This window comes from Equus caballus, chromosome 30, assembly GCF_041296265.1.
Source record: "Equus caballus isolate H_3958 breed thoroughbred chromosome 30, TB-T2T, whole genome shotgun sequence".
In the NCBI taxonomy this organism is placed as follows: domain Eukaryota; kingdom Metazoa; phylum Chordata; class Mammalia; order Perissodactyla; family Equidae; genus Equus; species Equus caballus.
In genome coordinates, this window is record NC_091713.1 from 36536521 (window position 1) to 36561523 (window position 25003).

The 25003-nt window shown below is 48.0% G+C and overlaps 2 protein-coding genes across 13 annotated transcripts in view; both read left to right on the top strand.

The window, feature by feature from the left end:
• The window catches only part of CAMSAP2 (calmodulin regulated spectrin associated protein family member 2), a 109760-nt gene extending 97011 nt beyond the window's left edge, over nucleotides 1-12749 (top strand). For 7 of the 12 annotated variants that reach the window (XM_023632519.2, XM_023632517.2, XM_070255852.1 and 4 more), the window contains 7 exons: nucleotides 273-2472; nucleotides 4364-4500; nucleotides 5012-5232; nucleotides 6207-6306; nucleotides 7059-7174; nucleotides 9072-9190; nucleotides 9820-12749. In XM_023632519.2, coding sequence (XP_023488287.1) covers nucleotides 273-2472; nucleotides 4364-4500; nucleotides 5012-5232; nucleotides 6207-6306; nucleotides 7059-7174; nucleotides 9072-9190; nucleotides 9820-10125 — 3199 coding nt within the window. In that variant the 3' untranslated portion in view covers nucleotides 10126-12749. The remainder of the gene's footprint in view (nucleotides 1-272; nucleotides 2473-4363; nucleotides 4501-5011; nucleotides 5233-6206; nucleotides 6307-7058; nucleotides 7175-9071; nucleotides 9191-9819) is intronic. The other 5 variants (XM_023632520.2, XM_023632518.2, XM_070255853.1 and 2 more) reach the window with 1 other exon arrangement.
• Nucleotides 12750-18848: 6099 nt separating this feature from the next.
• Nucleotides 18849-25003, top strand: GPR25 (G protein-coupled receptor 25). The gene has a single exon (XM_023632516.2). The coding sequence runs from the start codon at nucleotides 22843-22845 to the stop codon at nucleotides 24163-24165; it is 1323 nt and encodes a 440-aa protein (XP_023488284.2). The 5' UTR covers nucleotides 18849-22842; the 3' UTR covers nucleotides 24166-25003.

The following is a 25003-nucleotide window of genomic DNA, read 5'->3' on the forward strand; positions in this document are numbered from 1 at the left end:
AAATGCTGATTCTGTCTCTCTTTAGTCGTTAGCCAAGTTGCAGTGGACTTTTAATTAGTACCTGATTTTGAAAGGGCAGCAGAGTAGTCAGACGACAGAGGGACCAACGGGCTAACTAAGGGGAAGCCTGGTGCCTGGCCTTGCCTTAAGGACAGTATGACTATGAGAAATGGAGGCAGAAAGGACGTACAGTTTCTATGGTCGTCGTCGTTCAATGATACAAACCATTTCTTTTCTGAGGTTATTTAAAGACTTTCTCTTTAAATGTTTAGGTCATCAGTGCATGGAGTTTCCTTTGATATTTCTTTTGATAAGGAAAATACTGTACCAAGATCCACCCCAAACCGAGGGATCATTCGTTCTATTAGCAATGAAGGACTTACTCTGGACAACAATCGTGTTTCTAAAAACATTAGGAAAAATTTGTCCTTCAAGCCAGTAAATGGAGAAGAGGAAGAAGAAAACATTGAAGAAGAACTTAATTTAGACTCTTACAGTGACCTTAAATCTTACGTGGCCCTCAACACAAATGAACTAAATTCTAATGAGAACATTCATTACAAGCTTCCAAATGGAGCTTTACAAAACAGGGTCCTTCTGGATGAGTTTGGCAATCAGATCGAGACACCGAGCATTGAAGAAGCATTGCAAATAATTCATGATACTGAGAAATCTCCCCGCACACCCCAGCCAGACCAGATTGCTAATGGCTTCTTTCTTCACCGCCAGGAAATGAGTATCCTGAATTCAAATATCAAGCTAAGTCAATCCAGTCCTGATAACATGACTGACACAAAAGGTGCCTTGAGTCCCGTAACTGACAATACTGAAGTGGACACTGGCATTCATGTCCCTTCAGAAGACATTCCTGAGACTATGGATGAAGACTCTTCTTTGAGAGACTATACTGTAAGCTTAGACTCTGACATGGACGATGCATCTAAGTTTCTTCAGGATTACGATGTGCGAAGCAGCAACCCCCGAGAAGCTTTGAGTCCGTGTCCCAGCACCGTGAGCACCAGGTCGCAGCCGGGCAGCAGTGCCTCCTCCAGTTCCGGAGTGAAGATGACCAGCTTTGCAGAACAGAAATTCAGGAAACTGAATCATACAGATGGAAAAAGTAGTGGAAGCAGTTCTCAAAAAACAACACCAGAGGGCTCTGAACTTAATATTCCTCATGTGGTTGCCTGGGCACAAATTCCAGAAGAAACAGGCCTTCCACAGGGACGGGACACAACCCAGCTGTTGGCCTCTGAAATGGTGCATCTTAGGATGAAGCTAGAAGAAAAGAGGCGGGCTATAGAAGCCCAGAAGAAGAAAATGGAAGCCGCTTTTACTAAACAGAGGCAGAAAATGGGCAGGACAGCATTTCTTACTGTAGTGAAAAAGAAAGGGGATGGCATTTCCCCTCTTCGCGAGGAAGCAGCTGGTGCAGAAGATGAGAAAGTGTACACTGATCGAGCAAAAGAAAAGGAATCACAAAAAGCTAATGGGCAGAGGAGTAAGTCCCTGGCGGATATAAAAGAAGGCATGGAGAATCCTCCAGCCAAATGGCTCAAGTCTCCGACAACCCCCGTTGATCCAGAGAAGCAGTGGAACCTGGCCAGCCCCTCGGAGGAAGCCTTAAATGAGGGGGAGATTTTAGAGTACACGAAGTCCATTGAAAAGTTGAATTCATCCCTGCATTTTCTGCAGCAGGAGATGCAGCGCCTGTCCCTCCAGCAGGAGATGCTGATGCAGATGCGGGAGCAGCAGTCCTGGGTGATCTCGCCCCCGCAGCCCTCCCCACAGAAGCAGCTCAGAGATTTCAAACCGAGGCAGGCAGGCCTGTCGTCAGCCATCGCACCGTTCTCGGCAGACTCGCCTCGTCCCATGCACCCATCTCCACAGTCTTCTAACAGGAAAAGCGCGTCTTTTTCTGTTAAAAATCAAAGGACTCCTAGGCCAAATGAACTAAAAATAACACCCTTGAATCGAACGCTGACACCGCCTCGGTCTGTGGATAGTCTTCCTCGGCTAAGGAGGTTCTCGCCAAGTCAAGTTCCCATTCAGACTAGGTCCTTTGTGTGTTTTGGGGATGATGGAGAGCCTCAGTTAAAGGAATCCAGACCTAAGGAGGAAGTTAAAAAGGAGGACTTGGAGTCCAAAGGGGCTTTGGAACAGCTGGAACATAATCTGGAAGAAAAGGAGATGAAACCTCTTGAGTCAACGGTTTCTGAAGTCCTGTCACAGCCTATCACAGAGACTGTGTGTCTGACCCCAAATGAGGACCAGCTGAATCAGCCTGCACAACCTCCTCCTAAACCTGCGTTCCCACCCACAGCTCCTAAAAATGTCAATCTGATTGAAGTTTCCCTCTCCGATTTGAAACCTCCTGAAAAGGCTGATGTATCTGTTGAAAAATATGACGGAGAAAGTGATAAAGAACAATTTGATGATGACCAGAAAGTCTGCTGTGGGTTCTTTTTTAAGGTAAGGCTAACCTGCGTGGTTTTCGCTGTCTCCCTCTGATGGATTTGGTTTCTTTAGCTGGCATTCTTCCTTCAGGAGCATGCCCTTTTCTCACCAGTCTGCCATTAATCTGAAGACATGTTTTGGTCCTCCCCTGGTGGACTGCAGTAACTTTCAAGCACCCTGCGATTTCTGGAACAGTCCTCCTTTCCTCATGTTCCCGGGGCCTGTTTAGATATGCTGTTTCTGCCTCTCCACCTCTCTCACTTCCACAGAAGCCTTCCCTTTAAAGGGGGGAGATGTTCAAGACGTAAAAATACACTAGAATAGACTTACAGGCAATGCCAAGTCATGAGCTTTTTACAAATTGGGAATAACTCTTTGAAGAGATCCGAATAAATTTAAGGTTTAAAAAATTTTTTTTTAATGATTTTATTTTTTTCCTTTTTCTCCCCAAAGCCCCCTGGTACATGGTTGTATATTCTTAGTTGTGGGTCCCGCTAGTTGTGGCATGTGGGACGCCCCCTCAGCGTGGCTTGATGAGCAGTGCCATGTCCGCATCCAGGATCTGCCTCTGTTTAGTAAAAGCGGCTTCCATTTTCTTCTTCTGGGCTTCTATAGCCCGCCTCTTTTCTTCTAGCTTCATCCTAAGATGCACCATTTCAGAGGCCAACAGCTGGGTTGTGTCCCGTCCCTGTGGAAGGCCTGTTTCTTCTGGAATTTGTGCCCAGGCAACCACATGAGGAATATTAAGTTCAGAGCCCGTTTCTTCTCCATCGCTTCCCTCCGTCCCCTCTTCATCCCTTCCCTTCATTTCCGCTCCATTGCTTCCCTTCCCTCCATTTCTTCTCCACGCCTTCCCTTCCCTCCGTCCCCTCTCCATCCCTCCCCTTCCCTCCATTTCCATATCGTCACTGCCCCTTTACTTTACATAGTAAAGTGCCTGGCACATTGCAGAGTGTATGTAGTTTGTTAGATACAGACATGTGAATGTTTGGACCGATGGTTTGAGTGGCAGCATCTGACTTTCTCCATTCAGATCTCCTCTCTCTCTGGGCTCCTATGCAAAAACGCCTTGTTTGAATCTCTTCCCCGAAGGTGCCATATCTTTTTTCATATTGTATTTTAATACCTGTATGCTTGGCACTGTGTTGTAAATATATCAGAACCCAGGATACACTTGTTGACTTATTACAAGGAGTCGTTAAGACAGTGAACCGTTTCTGCAGCTTGTTATACTTTCCTGAATTCTGAAGCATTTTGGAAGCTTTCTGAAAACTGAGGCTGTCCCTAAGGATTCAGGTAGAAACTGAGGCAGGCTCAGAGGCCTGCAGATCATGAACCAGCTCTCAGATTGAAGGAACTTTAGACGAGGAGTCTTATATCCATCTTCTCTTTGAAGGAAAAACTTCTTCGATATAGTTCAGAACCAATCAAGCAAACTGTCAGAACCTCAACTTAAAAAAATCATTGCAGTAGTTTCATTTATGTGATACAGCTTTGGGTAGCTAATTGTTTGGTATTTCTGCTTGAGTGTTCTTTATTGGGCATGTATTTTAAATACAATTTAAATGGAACTTTAGAAATTGGGGAAAACGCTCCACTCTTAGTTATTTATTAGGGTCCAAAAAAGCTCTGTCCTTTTTTTCCTTTTTGTGGTTGTTCTTTGCTAACTTCCTAGGTTTTGAAAACATGTAATTAACTTAAAGTGTACAGTTTACTTGGTAGAACTATTATGACTTTAATTCATTTTTTCCTTCATAATTTTGGGAACATGTCCATATATGGTGGGGTTGGAATAAGGTTGAACAGATTGTTCAGTTATGAAAACCACTAACTGTGACCACAGCAGTTGAAAATGAGAATACGGTACATAACACATGTCATCTTTTTCAATGAAATTCATTCTTAGGATGATCAAAAAGCGGAAAATGATATGGCAATGAAACGGGCAGCTTTGTTGGAGAAGCGATTAAGAAGGGAGAAAGAGACTCAGCTTCGGAAACAGCAGCTGGAAGCGGAGATGGAGCATAAGAAAGAGGAGACAAGGTAAGGGGCCTGCGGTCCCCGCTCTGCCGCTGAGATGAGTGTGCGCGGGTGTGTTTAGAAGTTTGTAAGTATGTGCTCGAGGAGGCAGTTTCTCATTAATTTTTTATTAACAGATTTTTCAGAGACCTTTGCAGTATATGTAGACAACTGAACTAATGCTAATTTTTGGTGCTTTTTAGAAATTCATTTTCCCAAAGTATTACTTGATTGTATATTTTTATCCTAAGTTTGAGGCATTTCAAAATAAAGTGCTCCAGAAACATTAATTTAAAATAATTTCACTAGGTTTTATACACACTCACATATTTTTTTAAAGTAGTTATTTGATTTATTAATGGTATATTTATATACATTTTAATGACCTAAATTATCTCAGGTATGTTTTAAATGAACCATTTATTCCCAAAGTGCTGAAATACAATAATTCTCCCTTCTCACATCAAGTACATGCTCCCCAGTGTCTGTTTTCTTTGGTATGTAGAATAAGAAATGTAACCATTTGGTTTCTTAGGCGTAAAACTGAGGAAGAACGTCAGAAGAAAGAAGATGAGAAAGCACGCAGAGAGTTTATTAGGCAAGAATATATGAGGCGAAAACAGCTGAAACTAATGGAAGACATGGATACAGTAATTAAACCCCGGCCTCAAATAGCAAAACCCAAAAAACAGCGCCCAAAATCTATTCACAGAGATAACATTGAATCTCCCAAAACACCAATAAAAGGTCCTCCAGGTAACACAGCTTATTGTGAAGAGTCTGTTCATAGAGACACCAGCCTGGTTTGTCCTGCTAACTTGACTGTGCTTTGGTACGCTGCATTGGACGCGCCGTTTGAGGCTGTGCGTGCTCCTCATTGCAGAACCAAAATGAGCAAATGCAGTTTGTTATGACTTACATGTATTATGTGTGCATGCATATATTCAATAGAACGAATGTGAATGCTGAGAAATGCAATGTAAGTACTAACCGGTTAGGAAACGCTGCTTCTGATGTAATCTCCCTGAATTATTTACTAACCTTTCTATACGTGTAGATTTAAGGATAAACGTTGTGTGCATGAAATGTATAAGAAACAGGTCACTATGAGGAATATAAGATGAAGAGTTCCTGAGTCCCTTCTTTAAGATAGGAATGGTCAAAAACCCAAATTTATACTTTTGGAGTTGAGAGAATATATCTTTTTTTAAAAATTCAACATTCATACTCATTTTTAAAAATATTTATTTTATTAAAACTAAACTCTAGGGAATATTTTAGAGAATTCCCATAGTTATTCTAAAACTCAGGGGAAAATAACATAACACTGACTGTTTAAAGAAAACTGTGTCTTTTCTAGTCAGTGAAATTTTTCGATACCCAGTATTGGCTGAAATTAATAAATTAATTTTCCACCTAGGAATCAGATATTCCTAAATATATTTTTTCCTGTTAATTGTTTTTCTTATGATCACAATATCATGTCTCATAGTACCACTTTCCTTTTGAATAAGTCCGAATGACAATTTTATCAGTATTTCTTAAAAATAGGCTCATTGCTAATTTTAAATAAAGTATGCATATATGCATGCAGGCAATTATATGTTTCGATTAAGAGTAAAGAAAGGAAAAGAAACTACAGAAGCTCCATTTTCATATGCTGGTGTTATCTAATGAACAGACTCTTTTCTAGTTGCTCCTTTTAAATTTCTAATTTTGTTTTTATTCAGGATCACGAATTTATCGTGTTTTTTCAGTCTCTAGCCTTTCTTTGGCGTCACTGAACACAGGCGATAACGAGAGTGTGCTTTCAGGCAAGAGGACACCAAGGTAAATCCATAATGTGAACATTTTTCATAGAAAAGAATATGTTCCCTGAAGTTACTTTTTTTTAAATGAATAATTATAATCACAAATTTTTATAAGTTTTGCTGATAAGGATCGTTTGGGTTTCTGTATATATAAAATATAAAGAGGTCTTTTCATCTTTCACCGTTTCTTGTAGAATTTTAGAATCCTGACCTTGATAAGATACTTTTTATAAACTGTAAAACATTAACCGTAGTTACTCCTGTGGCTGATAAAATCACCAGTCTGAGAAAGCTCACTGTGTGTGTGCTGCCAGCCTCACTGGCTCGTTCCCACCTGACATGGAGAGTTTCCCCATTAGAATAAGTCCAAAGGAGGTCACCTGGGACATAGGAAGATCTCTTGTGCACTCTCTCTCTCTAGGATATAGATTAGAAGACAGTATTTCATTACCTTCTACTATAATACCCATATAAAAACGAATGTTTCTAGTGACAGTTAGCAGCTCTGAGTTCTCCTCTTTGTACTACCATCTGTTGCATTAATTGCCATTTTCATATGGAAGAACATTGATTCTTTCAGTCAGCAGATGTTTCTAGAGTGCCTCCTACGTTCTAGGCACTTGGATGGATAGCTGTGAATAAGACAGTTACTACCATCTTCTTATTTTTAAGCCTCTAGGTTGATTTTGGTTGGTACTCTCTCATAGACCCTTCTGACCCCCAAATGTTCTTTCTCTGTTTGAGACACAAAATATTTTATTTACTATTTAGATCAGAGTCTGTAGAAGGCTTCTTATCTCCAAGTCGTTGTGGCAGTCGAAACGGAGAAAAAGACTGGGAAAACGCGTCAACCACTTCTTCAGTGGCTTCGGGAACAGAATACACAGGTCAGCGTCTGTCCGTTTTAATTTAACTCAGTAATGAAGATAGATAAAGGCAGTACTAAAGCGCGTCTCCTCGGCTCACTTCTCGGTCTGAACGCGGGAGACTGATCACAAACGGTACATGCGGGTGGTCACTTGCAGGCAGGTCAGTCTCATGGTCCAGTTCCGTGTAGGGAGACAGTGACCTGTCCCAGGACAAGTGAGACACGTTTCTAAACCAAATGAGCAGTACTGCCTAGACCGCATCCTGCTGCGTCCCTCTTGAAAATGCTGGCCTTTTCCGTGTTGTAGTTTGGGTCTGGAGGAGTTTTAGAGAGGTTCTATCAGCAGTACACAGGTGCTGTGTACTGAGGAAGGGCTGGAACCCATGAAGTCCTCTCTCTAACGTTGGGATTTCTGGTATCTAGACCTGTGCATCTTTAAAAAGCATTAAGAGGCTCTAAAAGATGAGAGGAATGCATTGGATCTGGGAGGACATCAGCCTCACATATCCCCATCAAGTCCTCTTTTGGCCTGTTGGGTAGGCATCGTTGAAATAAAAGCACATTGAAGAATAGAATGTAAGAACGCTCCTAAAGAAATGAAGCAGGAGAGGGGCCGGCCCCGTGGCCAAGTGGTTGGGTTCACGCACTCTGCTTTGGTGGCCCGGGGTTTTGCCGGTTCGGGTCTGGGGCATGGACATGGTGCCACTTGTCCAGCCGTGCTGGGGCAGTGTCCCATGTGCCACAGCTGGAACGGCCCACAACTAAAAATACACAGCTATGTACCAAGGGGCTTTGGGGAGAAAAAGAAAAAAATAAAATCTTTAAAAAAAAAAAGGAAATGAAGCAGGAGAGAACGTGAGAAGAAATGTGAGCAACTGTCGAGCACTAGGATGGAAAGGCCCAGGAGAACACGCGTGGGAGAGCAGAGGCCCAGGAGGGTGCCTCCGTCTGCTCGTGGCCTACCCCAGTGGAAGCCCTGTAGAGCCCTGTAGAGCCCTGTAAAGGCCTGAGGAGCTTCTGACTTGCTAACCTTCCTGTGCGCTGCGTTCTGTGGCTTTTAACGCAGCCTCCTGCGGCCAGTCCGCCAGCCTCACAGCCTGGGAGTGGGCAGCGCTTCCTTCTTACTCCCTCTGCTTCTCTGCTGTGCCGTCGGACAGTCCCACTTGCCAGGCACTGTTAAACCCTGAGCGACAGAGCTGCAGTGGTGCCGGCCCAGCTCGTACTGGCTCTCGACCGATTGTTAAATTTCGGGAGTTATGCAGGCTGTAGAGCCGCTGGAGGGTTGAAACCAGCCCTGGCGGGAGGATTTTATGCCCCAGAGGCAGGCGATCAGGGCTAATGGTTCTTCCCAAAGAACTAGTGTTTCAGCACACTCCTGAGGGTGAGGCACGGTGCTTGCCGTCCAGGACAGTGCGGTTAGTGTGAGGGAGCAGGGGAGTGCACTGTACTAGCCTTCGTGAGTAGGAATTTGCCGGGAAAATGGCAGAAAGTGCTTCTGTGCTTTGAGACTAAGGAGCACCGTTGGTGGAAAAAAGGCTAAAAACCCCAGAGGTATGGAAGGAGAAGATGAAGCTTTTTCTTGTCTTTTTAAAAGCTTAAATTACTGATGGACCCATTCTGCTTTAAGCTTACCAGTGACCTTACCAGACTTGAGAAAGAAGGTGACAGAGCAACATCTGATTTCCAGCACTGCTCTCCCAGAGCAGCCTCAGGAGGCCACAGAGCATCCTCAAGATGTGTCCCTGTGAGGGCCAAGCAAGGTTCTGACTGCACAGCAGGCCAGGGGCCTCCAGGCACAGGAGCTGGTTTCTGTTACAGTGTTTCATCAGTGTAGGGACAATTGTATCATTTAAACAGAGCAGTGTTGCCGACTTAGGAATGCTGTTATTCTTGTTACTGTTAAATTCTTACTGCAGGACCAAAGCTCTACAAAGAACCCAGCGCAAAATCCAACAAGCACATCATACAGAACGCTTTAGCTCATTGCTGTTTGGCTGGAAAAGTAAATGAGGGTCAGAAGAAAAAAATACTGGAGGTAAGCGTGTTTGCATGAAAATTAAATTGGGCAACATTCTTAAATTGTAGGAGTCTTCTCTTTCAATTCAAGAGAAATTACTATTCATAGGCTTCTAGAATTTCAACAGCATATAAACATCTGTAGCTCTGTTTCAATTATTAGATTGAGTTAGTCCCCTCTCCAGTGGGCTTCCGGAAGACTGCAGGCTTAACTAAAGACCAGGAGTGGACTTCGATGATAGTATGAAATGATACGCTATCTTCTTGCCCAGATGCCCTTAGTTGTAAGTGTAGATAACGTGATTTTCCTTCTCTAAAATGAAGCCCGCCAGAGCCTGGCCGTGAGTAGCAGACGGTGGCACAGTGTCAGGGTTTAGCGGAGGCCTCGTGTGGGGAACAGTCTGCTGCAGGATTGCAGCTCCACACAGCCAACCGGCCCTCAACAGAGAGGTGTTTGCCTGCATCTTTCATTAGTGCGCTTTGCTTTTATAAAACGCATCTTATTTGGGCTATTGAAAATTTATATTTTAAATTAAATGTCATAAAATTTGACCCAAAAATGTAACACAATCGCATAAATTTGTATGCAGTGAAATGTTTACTGTTGTTTTTCATTGTTGTCGTTTTGTTTTGTTTCTTATTCTAAAGGAGATGGAGAAGTCAGATGCCAACAACTTCCTGATCTTATTCCGGGATTCAGGCTGCCAATTCAGGTCTTTGTATACTTATTGCCCGGAAACTGAAGAAATTAATAAACTGACTGGGATAGGCCCTAAATCTATCACTAAAAAAATGATCGAGGGGCTTTACAAATATAATTCTGACAGGAAACAGTTTAGCCACATACCTGCTAAAACTTTATCTGCCAGTGTTGATGCAATTACCATCCACAGCCATTTGTGGCAGACCAAGAGACCAGTGACACCCAAAAAACTGCTACCCTCTAAAGCATAGGAGCTGGGAGATACTCGCTTCAGAACATTTGTGGTAAATTTGCACTTCATCTTTCCTGCCTGTAGAACACCTTTCTAATTGCCAACAAGACTTTCATTCATTGAAACTGCACACTAAGCTCTGTTGTCAGGAACAACTGGAATGTAACCACAGTATTTTGGAGTGCAGAAGCTTTTCGCTTAGGTGATCAGCGACAAAGGAAGTGTTTTGATTCACAAACGGAGATTTGTGTCATCGGGTTCACCTGCTTGATGTTCGATACAGTGAAGCACTGAATTCTCATGGACACTAATTGGACTTATGGTTGCAATATGGTTAAGGTGACAAATTATGTGTTTTATTTGTTGCTTTTTTTTTTTTTTTTTAACTTTTTAATGTACTTGCTCGTCTTCAGACGGTTTATTTTGCTATTTTTCTCTCCTGGGGATTGAGTCTAAGATAGCTTTTACGTTGTTTCATGTGGAGATCATGAGAGTAGGAAATACGCCTTCAGAGGTAACTGGCACCTTTCTTATGATGCTGAGAGAAACACTAGTGTCTAGTTTTACAGTAACCTCATGTTTTAATGTTGTTAGAGCATTTGCGAGAGTTATTCTACTAAGTATTTACAATTCTGTATTTATTATTCACTCAAGTATTAACATTTCTCCATTAAATAAGAGGAGGTGTTGTAAAGAGCTGCTAGTAGGTTCGCTTAAACCACGAGCTTAACCAAGAATATGTTATACCAAGTTGCTGATTCAATCAGTGCTGTTTTTACACCGCTTTTGGCCAACTCAGAATAATTTAGATTGTTCTTTTAACAGGAAAGGCTTTCTATCTCTTTTAAAGTGAGTCACTTTATCAGCTGGCAGAAGTGAATGGCGCTTTGAGAGTAGTCTTTCCGTCTGAAGATGTAGGACTTCCTGCCACGAGTTCTCCAGAGGTCTTTGCATTATATTTATAACTGATAGAAAATTATATTTAGAATTTTTAAACATGTACAAAGGGCTACATTTTACTTTTAAGATAGCTTCACGTTATTTTACTTAGATTGAGTTTTTCTTCTTCTGGACCCTTGTCAAGTGGAACAGCTTAGGTGGCGTGCACGCTTGAACTCCTCTCCGTGGTCTTTGTTCCTTTCCTAGTGCACGGCGGAGGGCTAGTGGGGAAATCTTCATTCTCAGGAAAAGACTTGAATGATATGTGACCCTGTTATGTTTCAGTGTTGTGACAACTGTGTGGACTTAGGGAGAAAGACAGTATTTATCATAAATGAGATGCGTAGTATGTTTTCTTTCATGGGAAGTAGAGACTAAAATATATCCATTTCTCTAATTGAGTTGTTTAGAGAAATTACTAATATCTTATATGATGTATTTACTTATTTTAAAAAAAGAGAAGGAGATGCCCTGAACTGTACTTTTCTGTTGTTACAGCAGTACATCTGGGTTATCAACATGTTCTCAAATGCTGTCAATATTTTACTGTAATTTATGTTCTTATATTTATGTATATTGGTTAAAACTGTAAAAAAAAAAATTCGCAGATTTTTTTCCAATACTTTGCAAGATATATGTGTAGCTCAAAACTATTTGTGATCTACTGTTTGCATGTAAGAGACCAGGATATGTAACTCTTATATTTTAAGTGTATACATACTGTGTATATAATATATGAATATTAAAAATGGGAAATTGCACATTTTACCTTTCAGACAAGTTTCTATTACAGCTAGAAGGAAATGATTGTCAAATACATGTTTAGATTAAGACTAGTTTAAAAAAGTAGTAAATGAATCTAACCAAATGAGGTAAATAAGAGTCAAAAGGAGAATTAATCAGCATTTCACATTACTAAATTTGTTCTTTTCAACCAATTAAATTCCCCTTATCAAAGCAGTCTTCTTCATGATACTACTTGGCCATTCAGTTTTTAAAAATTGAGTGCAAGACAACGGAGGGAAGTATTTAAAACTAAACAGGACTACCTTTTATTCTGAAATTAGGCGTGTCCAACCGTGAATGTCCATAGTGTCTGGAGGCGGAATGTGAGTGTTGCCACACAAGTTCATTGCTCGCAGTGGAATATTTTACTTCACTCATGCAGAAGGAATATGGGTATATTTCTTTAAGTCTGCAGGGTTTTTTAAATTATGGTGCAGCTTTTTTTTGTTTTTTGAATTATGTTTTAAAAACTATACAGATGAAAATTATGCCATTTCGTAAAGTCTGGAGGTTTTCATAAACCTTATTGAAACACACTGGTGCTTTCACATTGAAGGTCAAATTAGGACGATAATTCTGCGCTTAAGTTTGCCAAACGCTTCTCACAGTTGCCGGTGCAGCCTGTCAAGTTCTGCCACTCGACACAGCTTTGGGAAGCTTTCAACTCCTCCCGGCCTTTCAGGGTTGTTTTAGAATGACTGTTACAGTGTTTATTTGGCTGTTTAAAGCCAAATTCTGCTTTTTAATTATGGTTTCCTGGACACTGTGGGGCAATGTACGGCATATGGTGTGTTCACCTGTCCACTCGAGCGCGTTGCGTACAGGTTTTCAAGATGCTGTGCTGTAAAGGCGGTCATGTTTGCTATTTCCTGGCACACTGTAGTTCCCCTTTCATTTCAATAAAAGCATGGCACCAAACAACGCCTTTCTGTTTCTTGAATAAAATGTGTTTTCCTTGTACTGTTATTGGAACTTGAGTGAACTCAGCATATGGTTTTCCTGTCTCTTAACCCGTGTTTAAATTAACAATTCGAATAGTCATCAGAGGCAACTTTTAATAACATCAGACATTGTTTGAATACTGACTTAAGGCAATGTTAGGAAGTCTGTATCTTTCTGTGCTCAGCTCAGACAGTCTACGTAGTAGTGTATAAATGTTTGTGCTCCTCTTACATTAATCTTCTCCGTATTCGCTTTCTTTTGGTGAATTAATAATTAAAGTGTGCCAGAGTTAACACTCTGCACCTTTGAAAATGAATGCCGAATGAGCTCACTGATCCACTGCCGACCGGGGAAGCCCATTCTTGGTTGTTAGTCTCTGAGTTACAGTTTGATTTTGCTGACTCTGCTCATGCAGATCAGAGCCATTAAGGAAAAAAGACCTAACGACCAAAGAACGGTCTTCATACATAATTACATATCTGAAGAAGGATCTGCAGTCGCCCAACATAAGCGTGGTTCTCTACCTTCAGATGCTTTGGTAGGATAAGCTTCAGAACAGAGCTACGCTGCCACAATGTTTTCTGAGACTTTAACTTTCAAACATAAAAATATTTAACCATAGACTCAGGCAGTCTTAGACAAGTATACACAGACCATGGCCCCCGAGCGCACACACACAGTTTGAGTGTGTTCCCTGACCTGGCTAATCCATCGTTCTTAACCAGGGCAGAGGAAGACGCTCTGTCGTGCATGGGAGCAGACGTCTTTATTTCATAACCTGTCTACACAGAGAGATGATAAGAATACCACCCAGAGAAGGAAACAGCTGTAAGGCTCTGACTGAGGACTCAGACATCAGAGAAACACATCTGTAAAACGAGTGTGACATTCACAGTGAATAGATGCTTACAAAATAGGTCTGTATCTCCCTCAATGGCAGTTTTGCCTTTGAAAGAAACAAATGAGAAATTAATGATTTCGTATTGTTGGGTGGGGTGGCGGGGGTTGGTGCACGGGTTGGTGTATCAGAGCTGGCAGAGATAAGGAGATCTAGAATCTACTTTCAGCCATCTTCTTTGCATATGTGGGTGTACAGCCTTCTCGCACCTCAGTACCCCGAGTCCAGGGGCTTAGAAAACGAGAGTTAGTTTTGTGCATGTATTTAAGGAATTTTTTTTTTAAGTTTGGCACCTGAGCTAACATCTGTTGCCAGTCTTTTTTCTTTTTTTTTAAAGATTGGCACCTGAGCCAACAACTGTTGCCAATTTTTTTTTTCTCTGCTTTTTCTCCCCAAATCCCCCTTGTACATAGTTGTAAATTTTTTAGTTGTGGGTCCTTCCAGTTGTGGCATGTGGGACGCCACCTCGACGTGGCCTGATGAGCAGTGCCATGTCTGCACGCAGGATCCGAACCAGCGAAACCCTGGGCCACCAAAGTGGAGCGTGCGAACTTAACCCCTCGGCCACAGGGCTGGCCCCAGCCAATATTTTTTTTTCTCTGCTTTTTCTCCCCAAATCCCCCCAGTACATAGTTGTATATTCTAACTGTGGATCCTTCTAGTTGTGGCATGTGGGATGCGGCCTCAGCATGGCCTGATGAGTGGTGCCATGTCCGTGCCCAGGATTCGAACCGGCGAAACACCGGGCCGCTGAAGCGGAGCATGCGAACTTAACCACTCGGCCACGGGGCCGCCCCTGTGCACGTATTTAATATCACTGTGGTATTTGTAACTAAAGTTACCTCCATCCGCAGGGATTCTGTGTATGTCAGAAAAAAATGATTTACTTTTCCATTGAAGAGGATAAAAGCAAATGAATTAACAAAATATGTCTTAAGACCCACTAAGGTTTTTTTGTTTTAACACCTTAAGCAAGGCCACTGTGGTACCCAGGCTACTGATGGTTCCCACTCTGCTGAACCCCAGTCTGTCGCTGTAGGTGGCTGAGTCTGTGCCTTCCTCCCGTAGCACCTGCCGGTGTTAGGAACATCCCAGGGCTGAAGGACGCAGTTGACGGCACCGCCACTTCACAGTGATTCCTGACCCCACCCAGCTATTCACACTTCAGGCTTTGCCTGTTTCCCTGAGAAAGGAAGTGTGGCTCTCGGCCCCAAAACAGAGAAGCTCTCCCCTCTCCCATTGCTTTATGATTTCCGAGGTCCTTGGTTTGCTTTCTGTGAAGGGCTGAGCCTTCCCTCTCCATCTGACAGTGAGGACGTGCCAGGGACACGGCCGGTACGTGGCGGCACCACAGCTGGAGTCTGCGCCCTCAGATTTCAGATCCCCTTCACTGGGCAGCCTCGTCCACTGCTCTGGAGTCGTGGGGTGAAAATACTTCAAGTCTGATCGTTGTACTGGGTGGCAATGGATTCGCCACTGGTGGAAACTGAGAACTTTTGTAGTTAAAGTGGATTTCGCGCTCTTGCTTAATAATCTAAGCAGCGTCAACACAGTAACGACGGCTAAAATCAGACTGGTGTGTCCCCGTTCTCTTGACTATCTAGATTCCTATGAAGAAAGGAGAAATCGAAAACGTGGTGGAAAGGCACGAAGTCTGCTTCACGGGCTGATCAAATTTATCAAGGAAATAGTACTGAGGTGCAAGGGACTAGGCCACGAAGAGAGAGAGTCTGTTCCATCAAGGAGCCTGCTGTCTTGAGGTGGATGTAGCCAGGCCCTTACAAACAACTGAGAAACTCTGCATGAGAGGTACAGGCCCGAAGGAAAGGACAGGTAAGCCCTTTTCTTGTTAACAGTAAGAAGTTCTTATGCATGAAGCAAGTTCTGACTGCGAAGGATGTGAGGCTCTCTTACGTTATCATCCCCTGGGACGCCACGTCCTAGTTTTCTTCAGACCTGAGTTTGAGTTGCCGAGACGTCCGTTCTGGTGATAGGGCCTTAAAGGCCTGCTGTATGATCATAAACATTCGACAGAGCTAGCTAGCGGTGAACTGCGTTCTCTGCTTTCTGAGCCAGAGGCAGCTGTGTTGGACGGTTGGCACTCCCCTGTCGTCCCCTCCTACCAGCGCAGAGGACTGACCTGAACACACGGTGAGTACCACAGATGTATCTGTGCACCTCAGGAAGTTTGTGCTTGATTCTCCATCATTACAGTCAGAGCCTAAACGTCATAGGTATTCGGTACGTATCTGTCAGATGGAGGAATGAATGGAGGAATGCCTAGTCCTGGTCCAAAATTCAAAGTCAGACCCAAAGCTTAGTCTGATTTCTGCTAGGCCACCCCTAATTTCCTACTATACATACTTCGCCCTCAAAATATAAACCCCTACTTGGCTTCCCTGGTCTGGCTCCCTCTGGTTCACACGGACCACTCCAGGGGACCCAGGTGCAGCTTGAGATTCCGAACTGCCAGTCACTGTGACACAGCGATGATCCGATCTCCTCCTTCCGTTCTCTCTAGCTCCTCATGCTTCCCTTCCACAAACTATGGGCCAGTCTCAAGGCTCAGGTCTCCGTGCTCTGCTCTTCCTCCTCTCTCCTTCCAAGGCCTTCAGTATCCGCTTCAACTGACACCTCGGCACAGAATCGACATCTCCAGCCCTGACAGCTCCCTCTGGCCCCACCCGTGCCCCCGGCTGCCATCTCAGCTTCTCACCTGCCGGTTCACTGCCAGCCTCCACTGAACCTGTTTAAAAACCAAACGTCAACGTCCTAGTCGAACCAACTCCCTCCTGGCATATATGCCTCCGCCAAGGCTGAAACCTTCAAGGTCTTCTCTTACTCTCTCTGTCCAACATGGAAGGGTCCTCATGCCCAGAAAAGCACCCAATCCTATCAATTATTCACCCTTTCAATCTGTTCCTCATCTTCACTGCCACCAGCCTGTGTCCAGGCACTGACAGCTCCCCTGAACTCTGCCATAGCCTCCGGGGGTCTTCCCCTAATTCCATTTCTCCCTCCAAATCCTCCTGCAAATTGTTACTCAGTTTTCCTAGAGAGCCGATTCCATCCCCACTCGTCAGAAACTCCATGGTGCCTTATTATCACAGCCCCAAACTCAGGCTCCTGAGGTCAGTGCCAAAACCCTCATAGCCGGCCCCAGCTCGGCTTTTCAGCAGCATCAGAAATCTGATAGGGAGATACCGAACAGGCACGGCAAAGCAGAAAAATCTGACAGTTCAAGATAACTCATCAACGTAGTCATGAAAGAAACCTAAGGACCCCTACTCATTTGACAGTTCCCTGTTTTCATTGTGAATTGCAGAGAGGATGGGGCTGGGCTGGGGAGGTGACTGTAGTCTTTTCGGTGCTTGGGACCACTATGGTCTTAATCCTGTTTGTCACGTCACTCCTGTACGGGCCTGTTCCTCAAAAGGGCTGACCTCTGACCTTTATGACGGCAGGATATCACGGTTGGCCTGATGCCAAAGCGGGTTGTATGTTACAGCTCACTTTCTCCAACGATGTGTGAACTGCCTGAGAGGACTTTTTCTTCCTCGTGTCATACTCTTCTCTGTGTCTATGACGTTACCTGAGACAGGTAGGAACGGGCCATGGACCGAGCTGATCTGAATGAAGGTGGCCTCCGGCTTCGGTGACAGAGTCCCCACGCTGTGGGGGGAGCCCCTGCCAGTGCGGAGGGAACAGCGCCCACGTCCTGCTGTGAATACTAGAAATTCATGCTAACTTTCTGTGAAATCACTGATGAGTAATGGCAGGCCCTGGTTTAGAAGCTTCTGTGGGCAGAATGAATTACTACCGAGAGAAAAAGTTACTTCCTTTCCAAACAATTTCTGGGGCCATTTTTATGTCGAGGGACTTCCCTACCGCTTGTCTGTTTAGTCTCTGCGGGGTTTGTTTTACCCTGTAAAAGAACCCTTGAGCAGCAGAAACCTCAGTGGAGGAGGGGCAGGGGCCTGACTTTCCTTGAGAGTCCCTCCCCACCATCCTGACCCCGCCACTCCGTGCCCGCGGGGCCCACAGTGTAGTGGGCAGAGGGGCCCTGAGACAACTACCCAGCTGTGGGCCACAGGCTCTCACGTTGAGTCATCGCTCCGCCTGTGCCCCCAGTGTTGGGGTCTAACTCAGATGCCGTCCTTTCCCAGCTACCCCATATTTAGTACCTGAAAGTTTCTGAAGCAATCGAACATCAAAAACATTCTATGTGGCCGCTGGCACCCAGGGTGGGGCCCCTTCCCTGCTGTGTGCCAGCCATGCCAGCGGGGGGCTGCCACCTGGGCCCTCCATCACCCCGTCCTTCCCTCACCCTCACTCACACACACTCACACTGTCACAAGGGGCTTCTCAGGGTGCAGCATCTTGGTAGCTGGTCAGTACCAGGGAATCAAACAGTGGACTCCCCACTCCAGGGTCAGAACTCACGGCGAGAGGGCACATAGCACAAGGTGACATGGCTTCGTGAGGTTTTCCTCACGCTCAAGATGTGCGACCGCTGGCCTCCCTGTGACCACAACTAACTGGGCATAATGCCGTCTATCCGCGCTTCGGTACTGTCAGCAGTTTCTCTGCAGCACCTGTCACCCTACAGAATTTGCCCTTGGTGACACCAGGCCCAGGGAAATGTGGTGGTCAAGTCTTGAAGACGCCCCAGATGGAGATTTTCTCTGTAGATTCCCACTGCAGTTCCAAACACTCCCTCAGCACCCACTGTGTGCCAAGAAAGCACCGTGTCCTGGAGGGGGTCGGGGCCGGCAGGGGGCGGAAGCAGCGCCAGCCGCTGAGTCAGGCAGCAAGTCGCGTGGAAACACGCAGTGCTCCGGGGGCTGCAGCTGAGGCCAGGAGAGGAGGAGAGAGCCCCCGGGGAGGAGAGCACCGGCTGGGCCCTGCTCAGACCCAGCCTGGGGGGGCTGGTCCAGGGCCATCTAATTCCTCTGTGCACACCCGGTCAGGTGGATGCCACCGTGCCCACTGTAAGATGTGGAGACGGCGCCCAAGATCACACAGCCACCAAATGATGAAGGTGACAGGGCAGCCAGCCTCTTTTGGCTCCTAAGCTGACCTGCTCTGTTTGTTCACTGAACAGAAGCAGACACAGTGACACATAAGATACGTATATAATAAATTCAACATCACAACACAGAGAGCAGGGCTTTTTAAAAAATATTTTTAATTTAATGGTCTTGGGAATGTTGAAAAGAAATCTGAAAAAAAGGTTACACTGCAAGTGGGTTAAGAAAGGCGAAAGGAAATTATTTTTTAACAAGAATAGAACTGAATGTTCTTAGATTGTCAAAGAGAAAATGACATTTTAAACTTGGAAATTGCTAAGAGCAACAAATCTGACTCTATGGAAATGTAAAACTAAAAACCATGAAAAACAGCTAAGGAGAAAAGTCTGGAAAAATATTTGAAACAAACGGGGCAGTGATTTCTCCTAAATAAACAGTTCATACAAAGTAATAAACACCTACGATTATAATAGATAAATGTGTGAAGGACATGATCGGACAGTTCACGGAAGAGGAATTAAATACGGAAAGATTGTCAATCTTATTTGTATTCAAAGAAATGTAAATTAAAATGAAGTACCATTTTACCTCATCACCTATTAAAGCGGAAAAAACATATTTTCACGATGAGGATCTCTAAGAAGATTTTGCTGAGCCCAACATCCTCACACAGTGCCATGCAATTACTAGTCACTGGGAGCGAACACCTTCAGAGCTGTGACCTGCAGGAAGGCATTTCTACCCTGCAAACTGTGAAAGAAGAAAAAAGTCATAAGTGTAGTTATTTATTACAAATTTCTGTAACAGTGAAAAGTACTGGAAACAACCTAAATGTCCAAAATTAAGGGATCAGAAAATGAACTAACAGAAAAACGTGGATTTACACGGCATTCGTTGAGCAAAGCAAACTATAAAAACATCTACGGGGGCGGGCCCCGTGGCCCAGTGGTTAAGTTCTCGAGCTCTGCTTTGGTGACCCAGGGTTTCACCGGTTTGGATCCTGGGCGCGGACATGGCACCGCTCATCAGGCCACGCTGAGGTGGTGTCCCACATCCAACGACTAGAAGGAACCACAACTAAAAATATACCACTATGTACCAGGGAGATTTGGGGAGAAAAAGGAAAAGTAAAATCTTCAAAAAAACCCACAAAAAAACAAACAAACAAAAAGTACGTTCTAATTACAAATATGACTCCGTTGTGTAAAAAAAAAATATGTGGAGAATATCTGACACGGAATGTGAAAAGATAGGAAGCCCAAGAATAATAGGATTACAAACGAGTTCTTTTGAAAATGCCCTTCCCTGGACGGACAGAAATTTGCCACAGGGCCAGGCCTGGGGCAGCAACGTGATGTGTTTTCCATCATGTGATTGTATGGCTTTTATGATGAAAAAGGCAAAGATAATTTTAAAAATTTTTCCTAAAAGGTTAAGATTATGTATTCCTAAAAGATAATAGAGAAAAATTTAAATTGGGGGGGGAAGTGTAGGAGCTTAAATAGAGGAGCCCATAAAGGGCTGAAATAAAATGCACCTGCTGTAGGCAGGCCAGTGCAGGGTACGCGCGTCTTAAGCATCCCCTCAGGCTCGTGCCAATCACGGGGATGGATGGAGAGAGCTCCCCTCACCCCAGGAGTGGACAACCGCTCCAGCCGCAGGGTGAGGGAGCCTGTGAGGGACCCATCAGCCGGCCCTGCAGGGCGGGATGGAGAAAAGGGAAAAGCACTCCCATTTTGCCTGTTGACACCTGTTAGCGAGTGGCAGGATTCTCAGCCGATGAGGAGGAGGGTTTCCATGAAGCGACTTGTTTCTGACCCTGTGGGGAGACCCCTGTATCACAGAGTGGGCCCTGGTCACTGAAAGGTGGGAGGGCAGGCCCAGCCTGCTGGCCCAGCTCCGGCCTTGGCTGCTTCCTCCCGTCCCGACACGTTCCAAAGGGCCCCCAAGGGTCGCCGCTCTGGGCTCCGGGCCACAGACTTCCCTCGGGCAGGAGACCACGGCCCCAGGAAGCAAGAATCTCTGCGTTCTTAGTCAACAACCTGCTGCTTCCCCTGCACCCTGCCTGTATTCCTCTCTTGGTCCTCTTTCCCATTCTTCTGTGTCACCTGGCGGTTTCCTTGCTGTTCATCTCCAGCTTTCAGAATCACTCACCAGACAGAGGGGTGCCCACGGGGAAGGGGAGGCCAGCAGCGCTGGGACCGTCCCTGAGCGTCTCGGGGCTCTGCCAGCCAAGCCCTGCCCTGCTGGCCTTCTGGGGAGGGAGGCTGCAGCCCCCAGGGCCACCCGGGATGTGGGCATCACTCCCCAGGGCCCATGTGATCAGACGTCAGAGATACCACCCTGTGTCTGCAGCAGCCCCTCAGGTTTCCACCCGGGGCTGGCTCCTCAGGGGAATCCCAAGCCTGGTGGGGGGATGCCCACAGAGAGACGGGCCGGACAGCATTCCCTCCCTGGCCTCTCCTCCTGCCTGTCCTTCCCCATCTTGTAACTGGCCCAGGAGAAAAATTCTGGACAGGAACAGCCTGGACACGTGCATACGCAACTCTCCCTAAGCCTTTCCAACTCCCTGGGGCTCTCCATGGACCACAGGGACCTCAAGCTAGGGTGACGTGATATTCCAGTTCGCCCAGGGCAGGCCTGGCCCACGGCCTAGGTTAATCACGATAACGCCTCTGTCACTCTCGGAAGGGCCCGGGTTGGAGCCTCCCCCTCTGCAGCGCACAGTTCTGCCAGCTGTCTTTTCACACCAGACTGACATGCTGCCTACTCCAGACCGTCCAGTGGCTCCCCACTACTCACAGAATGAGATCCTGGGCCCTTTGTGACCCGGCCCCCACCACCCTGCCTGCTTCCGTGCCTGCCACCCTCCTCCCACCAGGGGTCCGGTCACACAGGGCTCACGCATTGCTGCTCTGACTTGCCCTCCAGCTCAGTCCTGGAACTGACCTCTGTGTCAGCCGCTGGAAAGCTTTTTCTGACTTCCTCATCCATCAGAGGTAGCCGCTCCCTCTCTGAGCTCCAGCAGGACCGTGTCTGTAACAGTGACTAGCCTGACTTCCGGCATGTTGGCCACGGCTCGGACCGCGTAGGTATCCATCTCCCATGCCTGAGATGGGCACTCTAAGGTCAAGAACGGCTCTCCTGAAGCATCTGAAACAGCGCCTGCCCCATGCAGGTGCTCACTGTTAACTGGACTGAATCGAATACAACTGATGATCCACCTTAAACTTTTAACACCAGAATGCCCCACGGCTCGGTCACTCATTCCCGGTGACAGTGGGATGGGCGCTGGGAGGACAAACACCCTATAACATTAGTTCCAACACAGCATCTCATGGGAGGGATGTCTGCTAAGAAGAATTCAGACCTAACCAGAGTCGCCCAGAATCCCCATGGCACCCCACCTTCCGGAGAAAGGGCGAGCTCTCCCTCCACCATCCTCTCCTCCTTGGGTCCCCCCACTCGCTTCAAGGTCACACTTCATTCCCGCCCTTCTGCACGCATCCTTCCCTGACTCAGTCCATAGGGACCTGCCCTCCTCTAAGCTCCTGACTCCTGACTCAGGACCGACCACTCATCTGCTGCTAAATTACGTCCCCTCGTGTGTCACCTGCCCCCAGCTTACACCTGTGTTTGGCTGAAGGGGCAGGTGTTGCTGGACGGGTGAAGATGGGAAGAGCTGGGATCTGAATCCCGGGCCCTGGTCCTTTCACCTGGATAATCTGACTACACTCCTTCCTCTCTAGGATAAAACCCTCCTGTGTGGCTCCATGAGGACCTGATTTGGTCAGAAAAACCACTCTTTGGGTTAAGACACGTAGCCCAGCATCTCAGGACACAATCATTGAGAGCTCTGGCGGCCCTTTCTCCTTTCAGGGGTAGGCCCCCAAGGGCAGGCCCCACCTCCCCACCCCAGAGTGCACCAGATAGCAGAGCCCCTCTTTCCTAGAGGACAGGGCAACGGGCACAGGCTGAGGCACCGTCGCCCTTAGAAGACCCTCAGCGTCTTCACCTCCAACGCTAGACAAGCAGCAGCGCGGGCGTGGGACAGAGCGCAGTGGGCGACGAGAACCGACGAGGGTTCATCGTGGGCATCCGCCACCTCTTGCAACCTGACATCGGCCGGGGGAGATGGTTGATGGCCCCATTTCATAAACAAGGAAACCAAGAGAAGAAGGGGAGGCCGCCAACTCCACCCTGGGGGCCCAGCCCCTCCCACCCCACACCCTCCCCCTCCACCACCTTCCTGGCCACCCATTCGCCTCGGTCAGGGTGGCAGGAAGGGAGGTGCAGGGCACCGGCCGTGAAGAGCAGCCCCCACCCACACAGAGTGGCTGCCGCCGAGCCCAGGGCTCCTTGCGCTCCGGCCATGAGCCCCACCGCGCCCTGGAGCCCCAGCCCGGGGGCCACGTCCTGGGACTACTCGGGCTGGGGCGCCCTGGAGGAGCTGGAGCTGTGCCCGTCGGGGGACCTGCCCTACGCCTACGCCTACGTGCCCGTGCTCTACCTGGCCGCCTTCGCCGTGGGCCTGCCGGGCAACGCCTTCGTGCTGTGGCTGCTGGCCGGCCGGCGCGGGCCGCGGCGGCTCGTGGACACCTTCGTGCGGCACCTGGCGGCCGCCGACCTGGGGCTGGTGCTCACGCTGCCGCTGTGGGCCGTGGCGGCGGCGCGCGGCGGCCGCTGGCCCTTCGGCGAGGGCCTCTGCAAGCTCAGCAGCTTCGCGCTGGCCGGCACGCGCTGCGCGGGCGCCCTGCTGCTGGCCGCCCTGAGCGTGGCGCGCGCCCTGGCCGTGGGCGCGCGGGCCCGGCGCTGTCCCCGCCGCGTGGGCGCCGTCTGCTGCGGGGCCTGGGTGCTGGCGCTGCTGGCCGGCCTGCCCTCGCTGGCGTCGCGGGGGCTGCAGCCCCTGCCCGGCGGCCACGGCAGCCAGTGCGGCGACGAGTCCTCGGACGCCGTGCAAGGTCTGGGCCTGCTGGTGCTGCTGCTCACCTGCGCCCTGCCGCTGGCCGTCAGCGTCCTGTGCTACTGCCGCGTGTCGTGCCACCTGCGCCGGCCGCCCGCCCTGGGCCGCGCCCGCGCGCGCTCGCTGCGCATCATCTTCGCCGTGGAGGGCGCCTTCGTGGGCTCCTGGCTGCCGTTCGGCGCGCTGCGGGCCGTCTTCCACCTGGCGCGTCTCGGGGCGCTGCCGCTGCGCTGCCGCCTGCTGCTGGCGCTGCGCTGGGGCCTCACCCTCGCCACCTGCCTGGCCTTCGTCAACAGCTGCGCCAACCCGCTCATCTACCTGCTGCTGGACCGCACCTTTCGCGCCCGCGCGCGGCTCTGGGCCTGCGGGCGTGCCGACCGCCTGGCGCGCACGGTCAGCTCGGCGTCCTCGCTCTCCAGGGACGACGGGCCCGCCTTCCGGGGGCTCAGCAGCGGTGCGGGGCGAGCCCGGACGGCGAGCAGGGCCGCGGCCTCCCTGTAGCTGCCCGGCCGGTGGAGGAGGCGCGGGCGGCGGTGCGCGTCCCAGACTCGCCTTCTCTCCAGGCCGCTCCAGCCGAGCCACCCCCCCCCCCCCCCCCCCCCGCTGGAGTCTCCGTCGTCCGCTCTCCCAGAACCCCCGAGCTTTTTGAACTGCCCCCGAACCAGGCTGCTGAGACCGGCCCTGCTCTCGGCCCGGTGGGCCCCTGGACTCAGCTCCTGTCCGATGAGGTCCTGTGAGATGGAGCAGACAGCAACTGGACACGCTCCGCGTCGCCGAGAGCAGGAAAGGGAAGTGGGTTTCCTCCTCTGCCCCCTCAGGAACAGCACTGGCCAGAATACAAACCTAGACTCCAGAAGCCACTCCTGTCCCCGTGCTGTGCTTTCTCTGGTCCCCTACAATAGCCATTGCCTTCTGAGAAAGACTTTCTCCGAGTCAGACCCTCTGAACCTCTCCATCTCCAAAAACGCCCGTGGAAATGGGGATCGACACCCCCTTTGCACTCGGTCATCTTGGTAGCCGCGTTTCCGGTCGTGGGTCACCATCAATTTCGATTTTCATTTTCAAAGCTCCCCAAAGCCATGGGAACTGCCCCAGTGTGAGCCGCCCAGGTTGTCCCTCCAGCAGTGGCCCCAGAACTGCTGGGCCCGCCCTGGTTTGATGTCTTCTCCCCACTCCCCCCCGAAGCCCGGGGACTCACCCTGGAATTTGTCCTGGCCCTTCTCTCTGGACAGAGGCTTCTGGAATCTCTCCCCAGGCATTCAGATTCTCTGTGGCTCGTCGGGAGACCCAGAATCTTGTGTGAGTTCGTCTTCCTCAATAAACACTTTTGCTAGCCCAA